This window comes from Simochromis diagramma, unplaced genomic scaffold, assembly GCF_900408965.1.
Source record: "Simochromis diagramma unplaced genomic scaffold, fSimDia1.1 OVJJ01000606.1, whole genome shotgun sequence".
Taxonomy (NCBI): Eukaryota; Metazoa; Chordata; class Actinopteri; order Cichliformes; family Cichlidae; genus Simochromis; species Simochromis diagramma.
Genome location: NW_024387233.1, coordinates 1,182,644 through 1,195,640, shown reverse-complemented (window position 1 = coordinate 1,195,640; position 12,997 = coordinate 1,182,644). Strand labels below are relative to the sequence as shown.

The 12,997-nt window shown below is 39.8% G+C and overlaps 2 protein-coding genes and 1 long non-coding RNA gene across 14 annotated transcripts in view; 2 read left to right on the top strand and 1 right to left on the bottom strand.

Annotated features, from left to right (window-relative positions):
- Positions 1 to 12,997, top strand: part of LOC120746893 (LIM zinc-binding domain-containing Nebulette-like) — a 171,141-nt gene that overhangs the window by 135,040 nt on the left and 23,104 nt on the right. For 8 of the 10 annotated variants that reach the window (XM_040052411.1, XM_040052407.1, XM_040052409.1 and 5 more), the window contains 3 exons: positions 10,899 to 11,009; positions 11,127 to 11,237; positions 11,584 to 11,694. The exons of the other annotated variants lie outside the window; for them this stretch is intronic. In XM_040052411.1, the coding sequence (XP_039908345.1) occupies positions 10,899 to 11,009; positions 11,127 to 11,237; positions 11,584 to 11,694 (333 nt within the window). The remainder of the gene's footprint in view (positions 1 to 10,898; positions 11,010 to 11,126; positions 11,238 to 11,583; positions 11,695 to 12,997) is intronic. 10 annotated transcript variants of the gene reach the window in all.
- On the bottom strand, positions 4,811 to 9,619 carry LOC120746894. 3 transcript variants are annotated; one of them, XM_040052426.1, is made up of 5 exons: positions 9,558 to 9,619; positions 7,029 to 7,160; positions 6,753 to 6,821; positions 6,434 to 6,514; positions 4,811 to 5,902 (listed from the first exon to the last, which is right to left on the bottom strand). In XM_040052426.1, exons 2-5 carry the CDS (start codon positions 7,158 to 7,160, stop codon positions 4,850 to 4,852), a joined length of 1,335 nt encoding a protein of 444 aa, XP_039908360.1. In that variant the 5' UTR covers positions 9,558 to 9,619; the 3' UTR covers positions 4,811 to 4,849. The 3 variants fall into 3 exon arrangements, with proteins under 3 accessions (XP_039908360.1, XP_039908359.1, XP_039908362.1); XM_040052425.1 differs by lacking the exon at positions 9,558 to 9,619 and having other exon boundaries at positions 7,029 to 7,239; XM_040052428.1 differs by lacking the exons at positions 6,434 to 6,514; positions 9,558 to 9,619 and having other exon boundaries at positions 7,029 to 7,239.
- LOC120746899 lies at positions 9,156 to 10,376 on the top strand. Its single transcript, XR_005698967.1, has 2 exons — positions 9,156 to 9,931; positions 10,015 to 10,376. It is a non-coding gene; the product is annotated as an uncharacterized LOC120746899 (long non-coding RNA).

Genomic DNA, 12,997 nt, shown 5'->3' with positions numbered 1-12,997 from the left:
AGCTGAGACACTGAGTGCAGCGTTACTCCTCAAATATTTAATAAATGAGTCATATTTTGCACTTTGAAGACGCTCAGCTGAATGTCCGGGATATTTCCAATGCTGTTTGTAACAGTGAGACCTTGTCTGCATGATGTCACTGAGGAACAGAAGTCTTTGTAAAGAAACTCAGATATTCAGCAGAAAAACAACAAGTTAGAACAGAGTCTGTAAACAGCAGAGTTTATGATTAATTCTCTGGTTTGGAGGTTAGATCTCTGTAATCACTGCTGAATTTGTTTTCATTTCATAGTATAGCAAGTAAGTTCAGTCAGACGCTCAGCCAAAGCCCATCTTCAAACTTTTAGAGTGAATCTTTGAACTGCTGTGGTGCAGGTGTGGTGCAGGTGTGGTGCAGTCCTACAGGACAGTGACTGATGAAGGGGAATAACAAGAGGAAGGTGTCATTGCAGCCAGAGCAGTGTTTGTACTCAGGAAGTCAAACGGAGGGAGGAGATTCTTCCAGAAGATATTCCCCTTTTCCGGGGTTGTTAGGATAGAAGTGGAGACCATACTGGGATGAGATCATGGACTGTTTATAAAAGATGGACATAGCCACTATGATGTCACCCAGTGACTGAAGCCTCAGCATTAGTGTTTTGGCTCCCACCGTGTTATTTTTTGGTTAACAAAAGTGCTTATATCTAAACAGCAGGATGGGCTGCTAAGTAATTAAAGTTAGCAAGCTAGCCGTACAGGTGCATTGCACAGATAGAGATACCTGCTAGTTACTGCTAACATCCAAATAAACTGAACCACATCCATATTATTTATCAGATAATTGCATGAAAAAGCCCCAAAAGGCTCCAGTTCAGTGATTCCACACAGCCGAGGTGAGGGCTCGTAGACAGCTTGCAGCTACGCATCTGTCAGCTAGAGCATCCTGTAACATGACATAACTTTCAGTATTCATAAAGTTTAAAAAAGTGAGTTAAAAACCCTCAACAGCTGCGTCTGTTTCTGCTGTAAAATGAACATTTCTTATGACTGACTCGTTTATAGAGCCAGCTTCAATTAATAATAATAATAATAATAATAATAATAATAATAGATTGCATTTATTTAGCGCTTTTCAAGACCCTCAAAGCGCTTTACAATTCCACTGTTCATTCACTCTCACATTCACACACTGGTGGAGGCAGCTACAGTCGTAGCCACAGCTGCTCTGGGGCAGACTGACAGAAGCGAGGCTGCCATATCGCGCCATCGGCCCCTCTGGCCATCACCAGTAGGTCGTAGGTGAAGTGTCTTGCCCAAGGACACAACGAACAAGATAGACAGAGCTGAGGATCAAACCGGCAACCTTCCGGTTACAAGATGAGCTGGTCACTAGAGGAACTGCAGGTTTTTGGCAAAGGTGACTTCATGTTATGTTGTTGTCTTTCTGTTATTGGAGTTTTCTGTCTATTTGTCACTAGCTTGAAACGTTCTTTATAGTAGTTTCTATAATTTAATTGAGGTGTTTTTAATCAGCAACAAATCACAACAACGTTGGCCTCATGGCACTTTATTCTGAAAGGTAAAGACCCGACAGTATTGCGGAGAGAACCCCAGCAATCAAGTGACCCCCTGTGAGCAGGCACATTGTGATTGTGGGAGAGAAAAAGTCCCTTTGAAGGGAAAGATCCTGTGAGTGACAAGAAAGAGAAAAGAGCAACAGGTGGATACTTACCTACATGTACTTTCTGCAGTGAATAGAGCTGCATGGGCATAACCAATAAAGGACTTTAATCTTTATCTTATTGCACACATTGTAATATTATCATTATGAATCACTCAGTATGCCACCCTCTGGTGCTGCACTTTATTTGTTTTATTTAGATTCTGAATAATGCACAGCTGCTTTTGTTTCCAACAAATGAACAGGTTGCATTTTATTTTAGTCGAGTTCAGTTTCCTGAGTCACGCTGTAACGTTTAGAGCTGTGCAGCAATAAAGCTGTCATCCTTAGATTAAAGGGCCTTTGTTTTATTATCTCTGGATCATAAAGCTGTGTTTGTGATGCAGGCAGGATCCAACATCAGCAGCTCTGTAGGACCTGAAGTGAAACAGTTTTTACGAACAGCGCAGAGGTCAGTTCTGTGTAAATGAAGCATTTCCATAAAACTGAGACACCAGCTGCTGCTGCTGTTACTCATCTGTTCAATCTGAGACCAGCGAGCGTGTCACAGAAAACTGACATTGAACAATAAAAAGAAACTAGAAAGCGAAAATTTCAGAACAAATTTTAAGTGTGCCTATGCCGCTGCCAATGAGTGTAGTTTGTCTTTAATGTGGTGCAATTAGTGCAGGTTGCCATTTATAACACTAGGGGGAGCAATATGCAACATGAGCATAGTTTGCTATTTATACCACAAGAGGGAGGGAAATTGAATACAGCTGATTTTCAAGTTAAAGAAAAGTAAGCTGTATTGTGATCTCTGCTAGATGCAGTGCAGCATACAGAGATGAGAGAAAGATGCTCCAGTTACACCATTACAAAAGAAGTTAATAGATATAAAAGAAATAAAAGAAATTATGTTTAAGTCTGAGGTGTTCAAGAGAAGTTACAATTTAGATTTTACAGTTTTGAGTCGTTTAAAGTGAACAGTTTAACAGATTGTAAACCAAAGTAAGTTTTCTTGGTAGAAAAAAAAAAAAAGTCCATTAAGCCAAGTCAAGTATTTATTTATTGTCATTGTCAAAGAACAATGAAATTGCATTTGGGGCTTCCGTACAACCCGTAAAAATAAAATAAAAATAAAAATACCCCTTAAAACCCAAGTGTTAATATTTAACCCAGTGTGACTTCAGTGCAATGAGACAATCCTTAGCAACAACATGAGAACAAGACAGGTAATGTTCATAGGACATTCAAAGACCTGAGAAACATGACAAAATGCAACAATGCAACCCGTTCAATATTATTATACTGTGAAATATGATGGTTGTCTATTTAAGAAAGAGGGGGGGGGGGGGGGGGGGGGGGGCAAAGAGAATAAAGATATAATGCACCAATGCAAACCAGTTCAGTGCTATTAAGAAGTTGGATATGGTTATTGTCCGTGAGAGGGGGGCAGAGGGGCAGAATTCAGGAGCCTCACAGCCTGTGGATACAGGCTGTTGGCCAGTCTGGATGTTCTGGCCTGTATAGACCTGTACCTTCTCCCTGAGGGCAGCAGGTGGAAAAGGTGGTGCGCAGGGTGATGTTGGTCCCGCAGGATACTGTGCACCCTCCTCAGACAGCGAGTGGGGAAGATATTACTAATCTCTGGCAGAATTGTTCCAATAATTCTGCCAGCTTCTTTCACCACCCGCTGGAGTGCTTGCTGGTCGGCCTTGGTGCAGCTGGGGAACCACACTAGAAATCCATCCGTCAGAACGCTGCTGATGGCACAGTTGTAGAAGTTCAACATCAGAGGTCTGGGAATGTGTGCGCTCCGCAGTCTCCTCAGGTAGTAGAGGCGCTGTTGGGCCTTCCGTGCAACTAAGGTGATATGGTTGCCCCAGGACAGGTCCTCAGTCACAGTTACCCCCAAGAATTTAAAACTGCTCACCCTCTCCACCGCCTCACTACCAATGAAGAGAGGCAGATGGTTGTTATGACCCTTCCTCCGGAAATCTACAATAATCTCCTTGGTCTTTTTGGTGTTTAAGACCAAGTTATTGTCGTGGCACCATGACTCTAGTTGTTGCATCTCTGTCCTGTAGCGGTATTCAATTTGTATTTCAAAGGTATTTTAATGTGAAAAGGGAAAATACCACATGCAAATTTTGAAATTTCCCCTTGTGGGACTAATAAAGGTATCTTATCTTATTCAAATTATATTTTGTACAAATACCATTTACAATAATGTATTCCATTTAAACATGATATTTAGATTGTGGTAAACAGCAAAGCAACATAAAATAAGGAAAAAGGAAACCATTCAAGTAACTTTATATTATGAACCGAAGAGTAAGGCAAAAGAATAAATGAAAAGCATACAAGCATTAATGTATATACATAAACCCAACAATCATGACCCCCTATGAGCAAGCACTTTGGCGACAGTGGGAAGGAAAAACTTTTGACCTTTTGACAGAAAGAAACTTCCGGCAGAACCAGGCTCAGGGAGGTGCAGCCATCTGCCGCGACCGGTTGGAGTGAGATGTAAACAACCGTCCACAGAGCTACAGGGGGCACACTGGGATCACAACAGCAGCCATAGAGGCTTCTTTATTCTCTGTGCACACAACTTTTTATAAATGGCGAAAGATGCAGTGGTAGCCATTTTGTGTCTCTGGTACTGGGCACAGCGCTGTATATGGTGCAGTCTGAATTGTGAGTCATTGTGATACCTGGCATGAATTGACTTTTTTTGTTTGTGCCTGTAGTTTGGATCAGATGCATATTTTGTTCTTATGTATGCCCTCTTCCTTTCTCTGACATGATCCTCTCTGTATTTCTGGCCCATGTATTTTTTCTGTCTGCTTTGAAAGTCAGCATCCGTGTTGTACCTTTGGACCAGATATTGCTTCTGTCTGATTTTAAAGTTGGGATCCGTAGAATATCTTCTGATAATGTAGTCCCTCTTCTTTTGTTGAAAATGAGGATCACTTTGGTACTTCTTCACCTTGTGGGCTTTTATTACTCCTTGAATTTGAGGATTTGCATAATAATTTCTGTTTGATAACAGTTTTTGTTTGTGGTAATGACAGTTTACAGCATATTGAGTTTTCAAAGTCTGTAATTTTTTCATTCGAAATTTGTGACAAGTTGCATATCGTTCCCTTTCGTGCCTTTTTTTTGTGCGTCTTCTTTGCCACTTGATCAGATGAAGATTTATCTTTAGGTTCTACATTCTGCCTCTGATTTTGTTTTAGCTCGACGAATAGCTTTCCGACGTTGTTGTTTATTTAATTTGCACACATTCCTTGTTGTTTCTCTTTTATTATTAAGTTCAAGATTCTCTTCTTGTTCTTTCCTGATGTTGCTTGTTGGATCGACAGATGTTTCAAGCTGATATTCACATGAAGCCATTTTGTCTTGTGATGAGTTTGAAGTATTTTCTAACATTGTCATATAGGTTTGGGCTGATTCTGGTTGAGGCACTTGCACAGTGGGATTTGTGATTTGTGGTTCATCATTTTGTGGTGATGATGTAGCTGTTGCTCCTGTTGACTGTGCAGGCTGTTCGTTGTGAGTGCTGACTCTTTTGAGAGAAACAGGCACAAACTCATATTTTGCATACTTGCCTTGATTTTGAAAAAGGTTATGCAAGTGGGTGATCAGGTCATCCACATGAGTGAAAGTGAGCATGACTGCTGTTCCATTTGGCTCAGGTAAACCTGCTGCACTTCTTGAATGTGAATCAAATAATCCATACCTCCCAGATTTGTCACGGAAAACTGCAATGCACTGAGGTGAGACCATGAGCAAAGCATAGTTCACATCTGTTGACAGACATACAAGGCGACTAGCAAGAGGCAACCACCACTCTTTTCTTTGATAAGTTTTGTCTGGTGTTTTCAGGTATCCATACCTTATGTTGTCCATTTTCACACTGTAGACATTTATGTCGGTATGAACTTCTTTGGGCAGGTCTTCCATGGTCAGATGATCTTGTGTATAACACCTCTCCTGCTGAAGATTTGTTTTAATCCAACAGTAGAGTGCATCTCCCTGTTCAAGCACCTTATCAAGTCGGGCTGTGTTGAACTGGTGTTCCTCATTAAGGTAGGCCAGGAATGTGAGGGCATTACATGTGCACTGATGATTTCGAGAGAATTCTGTGTACCTTTCATCACTTTGACAATGAGTTGCACTGACACACCAGAAGTGCTGAACTGCGTTGCTCTGTAGCTCCTCTGTCAGTAGTTCTTCATTGATGTTGTGGAAAGGCTGATCAAGGAATGGTAAAGGTGACATGTTATTGTTTAGTATTTAATGATATGCATTTCAAGGTTGAGCAAAAACATATGCAACTCTTGGTACAATGATGTAAGACATTCTTTAAGTTGCAAGGGTTGTATAAATTTCGATTTTCTTGTAAAGTAACAACATTGTTAACTATGGTAAAACAATTCATAGTTGTGTTACGTTTTGTAAAGAAATGACACAAAATTCAGTTACAGGTTAAATGTGATTCAAACATCCATCTTGATAAAAGATGTCACAAAGCCATGTTTGTATTTATTTGCACTGCTTTTCACTCTGGATGTCAATTTATCTGAAGCTTCAAGTATAAAATGGTATAAAAGTTTTTTCTGAACAATATATATAGAAATAGCTAAACACAGAAATAGCTGTTGAGATGTATATTTAGTACGAGTTAGCAAGCATACGTAAGGTGAAAGACTAAATATCAACCCTGGTGATTATACAGCAAAGATCACATGCATACCAATTGGTTATAGACATTTGTGGGCATACCTTTTTAGGTGGAGAATTTGATGCTGTGTGGAAATCATCAGTTGCCCAGACTCGTTTTGCTGGTGGACGAGTGTCTGAAATCTGATAATGGGTTACATACAGTTAATCAAAATTATAAAACCTACTAACAGAGTTGAAACAGAGTGTAACACTGGATACTTTAAAGAAAACATGAAACAGTAGTGGTTACTAAACTTACAAAGCAATAAAAAAAAATCCCTGCTGTTTGCATAATGGTGAGATGTAACCATTAATATGTCTATAACATGTAATTGTCTGTTGTAAATTCTTAATAAGAGGAATATTTTTTGATATTTACCTTGATACCTGGGGAACATAAGGAGGTGGGTCTATCCTGTGTTTCCAAGGATAACCTGGCTGGTGCCATCTAAACCAGGAAAAAAGGGTATAGAAGACATTAAGTGACCTGACACATTCATTTCATTTAAATGCTCTGCATACCATGCACTATTATGCCAGTTGTGTGATATTATAACAAAAAAATCACAAACTGTATGGGTAGGCGTTCTTAACTGTCTCAAACGTGTTTCGAAAACTGTTCAACTGTTTGTGATCACTACCATATCTTCATTACCTGGTCAGATGGAAAACTACTGACTGCCTCATCTTGGTTGTGGCCAGTGAGCATTGGGACAGCAGGATCGACCAGGTCAAGTTGTTTCCAGCGCTTCTTTTGTGCCTGGGATCTTTTATTTTTTCTCGGCATCTGGTAGAATGTCAGCATAAAAACAGAATATTAATTGTTGGCATTTAAAGCATGTGAACAGACCGAGCTTTCATTATAAGTCAAGCAAAATAACCAGGTAGCTGCATTGGTAGCCAAAAGATTTTACACTGAAGTAAATGGACAAACAGTAAACAAATCAATAATTCTGATGTTTACCAGCAATTTGTTATTTTAACCCTCTGATACATTGATAGACAAGATGACTACAAGAACCCAAAAAATTAAAAAATTAAAAAAAAATCTCTCTTTTCTTTAAATAGACATATTGATAGTGTCACTACCCGGTCTTAAGGCTTTGTTAAGTAAAGTTCCATAACAGTTTGTAATAGAGATGGCACGATACCACTTTTTTTATGTCCGATACCGATATCATAAATTTGGATATCTGCCGATACCGATATGAATCCGATACAGTGTTTTTTAATCAACAAAACTGTTTTTTTTAAATATCTTGCTGCATTTTGTAGAAGTTCATACTCAAGTTTAAAACAACAACTACACTAAAGCTATTCTGTTATACCTGTATGCAAAAAAAAAATTTCATAGTTCAGCAATACTGATCAATCTAATAAACTTAAACCTACACCATCCTCCCTATTCTGGTATTTTAAAGAGTACTTAGCGTAAATATTAAGCAACCTAACTAATAGGGTTCCAACTCCCAGCAACAACAAAAATAAATAAATAAAAAATAGGGAACCACCCCTCACGCTCCACCTCATGATGCTTAATCAACGTAATCAACCTTAATTTGATGCAGTGTGAAAAAAAATGCACAGAAATCAATTATTTTTCAAGAAATATTAAATAGATTCAACATCTTTCTTCAACAAAATTGCAGATTGCACAGATGGTACCTTCCCAAAGGAAAAAGTACTATAGCTTACTAGGGTATATTAAACTTAATAGTCACTATATACAGTAATGGACTTCTATTCCTTTTACATCAAATTAAAACTTTGGGTGTCAGATAATTATTTATTAAAAGCTTGACATTTTAAATGAGAATAAGAAAGAAAAGTATGTCTTTGTGCCCCCTTTTCCCTGTTAATGCCCTATTGGCCCCCCTGGCTAAACTTTGCTAGAGCCGCCCCTGCACAGTGACCGGCGTCAGCTACGTAGAAAAAGATCCTCGAGTAGAAAGTAATATTAAATAAATTCTAACAACAGCTGATCAAGCTTAAACGTGCTGTTGTTGTTCAGCCGCTGGTTTCCTCTTTCTGGTGCAAAGTGGGCCAAAAACAAACAAGAGAGACTACTGGCGACAGAAAAGCCGATCAGCTGATCATTAAGCAGTTTCATGATTGAAGTAGCAGCAAGAAGAGGCAGTCGCTTGTTAAGCTTAACGCAGGAATGCTTTACAAACATTCAGAGATGGACTTACGCACTTGCTTTACTTCTCTCGGGGATAACTTTGTCGGAGATGAAATGCCGGGTTGCTAGCGAAGCTCCAAATGCTATCCAGACCACCGACAGGTCCCGCATGCCACAGCCGCTCTATCACGTGATGCATACTGCTCCGACGTGCTAACGTTCTGAGGTGAGTTACGGCGTGTTGCAAGTTTTGTGAGGTGCTTTCGTGATATTTAATGGATCGGATTACATTTTTTATTTTTCTCCGATATCCGATCCAATAATTTAGGTCAGTATCGGACCGATACGGGTACGTAATATCGGATCGGTCCATCTCTAGTTTGTATATTGTAATTGGGAAAGTGATTACCCGGGTATTTTTGAAAACGCAGATTTTTCTATGCGTTTGCACCTTTCGTCCACACATAAATGGCGTTTTTGGTCACTGAAAACGGAGATTTTTAAAAACTCCGGCCAGGGTGGATATTTTCTAAAACTCCGTTTTTGCATTTACGTGTGGACGAGAAAAACGGAGAAAACGCAGCGTCGAAGATGTGCGCCTTTTTTGACGTCACAGTGTGCGCCACGTTATTGTTTCGGTGAAATTAATTTCTACAATACTGTTAATTCTACTTTCTGCAGTGTTTAAATGCTTACATATACACACAGTTACTGTCCCTCCACACATACGGAGAGACGCGTGCCGGTCAAAGAATACGGTACGCTGTCTTAGAAAATCACTTCTAAGGTCAATTTCAAACCGGAGGAGGGACGGAGACTCTTACCTTCGCTGAATTGCCGCTATCTAGCTTTAGCATCATGATCAACCCACTAGGCAGACAAAGAGCGGCGTGAAACGCGATCGATAAAAAAAAAAAAACAAAAAAAAAACATCACTTTCAAAGCTAAATTTCAAAGCAGAGACAGAGAGATACACTTGCCTTGTCAAAGCTTACGCTGTCTTACCGAACAATTCAGAAAACCACGTTCAAAAGTCAATTTCAAACCGGAGGAGGGGCTTACCTATTCTCAATAGCCGCTAACTAGCTTTAGCATCGTGCCGAGCTACACCACGAGACAAAGAAATCACCTAGACACACACACACAAAAAAAAAAAATCACTTTCGAAGCTAAATTTCAAACCAGAGAGAGAGAGAGAGATACGCTAACCTTGTCAAAGTAAATCACTTTCAAAAGTCAATTTCAAACCGGGAGACGCTTAATATCCGCTAACTAGCTTTAGCATCATGCCGAGCTTCACCATAAGACAAAGAAATCACCCAGACACACATAAAAAAAATCACTTTCAAAGCTAAATTGCAAACCAGAGAGAGATACACTTACCTTGTCAAAGCTTACACTGTCTTACCAAACAATTCAGAAAATCACGTTCAAAGGTCAATTTCAAACCGGAGGAGGGGCGGAGAGACACGTGCCGGTCAAAGAATACGGTACGCTGTCTTAGAAAATCACTTCTAAGGTCAATTTCAAACCGGAGGAGGGGCGGAGACACGCGCGCCGTTGATAGTGTCGTCATTGCGTTAATCCAAATAAGGGTAGACAGGCCGTACTACTCCCGGCTTACCACTAGAGAGAGCCAACACACCACAAACGAAGTCTGTTTCTATGGGGCCAAAAGATGAATCTTTCTCATGGGCCTTGAAAAGGGCCAAAATTTGCACTAAAATCTAAATATTTAAAAAACTATAAAAGTCATAAACACCAAAAGTCATAGCATACTAGTCCAGACCCAGCCGCACAAAATGATATAACATATGCAACCCTTGTCTCAAAACTGTGCGTCACATAAGCGCGGGAAAATTTTCACTAAAATATTAATATTTGAAAAACTATAAAAGTTATAAACACCAAAAGTCATAGCACACCATTCCAGATCCAGCCGCACAAAATGCGGTAACATATATGAAGCTTGTCTCAAAACTGCGGAGTGAGTTACCACACCATTCCAGATCCAGCCGCACAAAATGCGGTAACATATATGAAGCTTGTCTCAAAACTGCGGGGTGAGTTACATGGCCAAATTTTAGGCGGAAGATTGAGAATAATAAGAATAATAAATCTGACGAATAGTAATAAGTGTGCCTTTTGGCATAGGCACACTTAATGAAGTCCATCAGTGGTTTGGACTCGTTACAAACGGCTTCATGGACATCGGTCCATTCATTCACTCACTTTCAGCTCGTTCAGAGTTTCCAGTTTCACAATAAAAGTTAAAACAACAATAACCACCAAACTGGGCTGAGACGGAAATATTTCTTTATTACGAGTTCTTGTTCTGTTTGAGTAAAAGTCAAGATCTCAAATATTTACTTGATATTTAGTTTTGCTCTCCCTGCTTTCTAGAACAAGTACAAGCAGAGCGGGAAGAAGGCGATGTCGTCCAGTTTGTACTCTCAGCTGCCGCAGACGGCCGAAACGCAGCTCGCCGCCAAGATGTCCGACATGCAGAGTGAAGTAAGATTTCAGCTGCTGTTCCCTCGGTTTCTTCTTCGCTCCTGGTTCCTCCTCGTGTCTGAATTAGTTCAGGATTGGGGGTCACTGGGCCTTAGGTCTTTCTTTTTCCCTCTGCAGTGTAAATACAAGGAGAACGGCATCAAGAGCCTCTCTCAGAGTCTCTACTCGCATCTACCAGAAACAGCCGAGACTCAGTTAGCACGAACTGTGTCTGAGCTGCAGAGTGAGGTGAGGAAAACGAGAGCATTTCATTTTTAGTTAACAGGATCATAGAGTTGTTGTGTCTGTTCTTGACTGTTAAACTAAAAGTGATTTAGTCATAAATCCATCCAAGTGTTTTATTATTACCTGCACAATAAACACAGAGGATGTAACTTTCTAAGAATCAGTGACTCAGTAGTTATTATCTTTACACCTGCAGACGCTGGTTCAAAAGTAAATCACAGTCCAAAAAGTGTCCATGTTTACGGTCTGTGAGCCGCCAATGAGACTGATGGCAACAATGTGGCTTTTTAATGTTCGGTTATGTTGTTTTGAACCTGCAAGCAAATATTCTGGCTGATGTTTTCTTTAGGCCAAGTACAAGGAGGCGAGCAAAAAGGAGGCGACCAGCTGTCTGTACCATCAGCTGCCTGAAACACTGGAGACTCAGCATGCTAAAGAGGCTACTGAGCTACAAAGTCAGGTTCGAGATGTGACTGTCAGAAAAAAATTCAAGAGATTTATGACTCTTTATTGACTTTGTGCAAGCATCATTAAATCATAGCAATCTCCCTCACATGGCACATGATAAATACCTGACATACATAAGAATACAACAGGCTGACACGTATTATAAAGTACATATTTTCCATACCAATATCAGTGCTGTTATTCTCATTTATCTGTGAATTTTATCCACCTTTCCAGGCACCCCGGGCTTGATGTTTTTATATTTTTAAAAACTGCAGTTTCTGCCAAATAATAATCCATCTGTTTTGAGAGGACTGGAGTGAGGAGCCAAATACAGACACCAAAGCAGATGGAAGTAACAGAAGTCAAGCTTTTATTTCAGTTTATAGAAAAAAGTTCCAAAATTATCAAAGTCCAGAAGGTGAAGTAACACAGATATCCAAGAAGTAAACACGAAGAAACATGGAGCGAATAACAGCAACAAACAGGGCTGCACATAAAGACGCCTCAACAAGAATATAGATAGTCTGGTACACGGCTGCCGACTCAGGAGGTAGAGGAGGGCATCTACTGATCAGAAGGTCGGTCGTTTGATCCTTGGCTCCCTGTAGTCTGCATGTCAAACATCCTCGGGCAACATATTAACCCCAAGTTGCTCTCGATGCATCCATCGGAGTGTGAATGTGTGTGAATGTAGTTAGTAAGCACTGAAAAGCAAAGAAGAAAGTGCTTGTGTGATTGGATGAATGTGCTCTTTGAGTACTCGGGAGTGTAGAAAAGCACTATATAAGAATCAGAGCGTTTACTGCTTACACAAAGAGACGCAGGAAGAACGCCGGTTAAAACAATCAATGACACGTGAGGCAAGTTCGTTACAACAGCAGGAAAACAGAGTTATTAAAGAAAGAAAACAACAGAAAACTTAGTTTGAAAAACAAAAAGACTGGAATAAAATCCACAGGAGGCAACAAACATTTCCACAGAAAAAAGGAGGAAAAGACTGAATAAGAAAGTCAATACGTACATTTTTCTACATGTTCGTGTACACGCACAAATTTGGCATCACTGTACACCAAAAACATTAATGCAGTCAGATCAGTGTTGTTCCCGTCACCATTCTGTTTCTTATATGAAAATAATTATTGTGGTTTTTTTGCAGTAGTTCAGACGTTTAAACTGACATTTAAAGGATAAAGTCCTGAAAATGATTTCATGTTTAAACGTTTTGAAAAGGCCTCAAGTTGGAGAAATGATTTCTGAAAAAAAGAAATAAAATTAAAAAATAATGTTGTTGTGTCAGGATTTTATGGCAGATT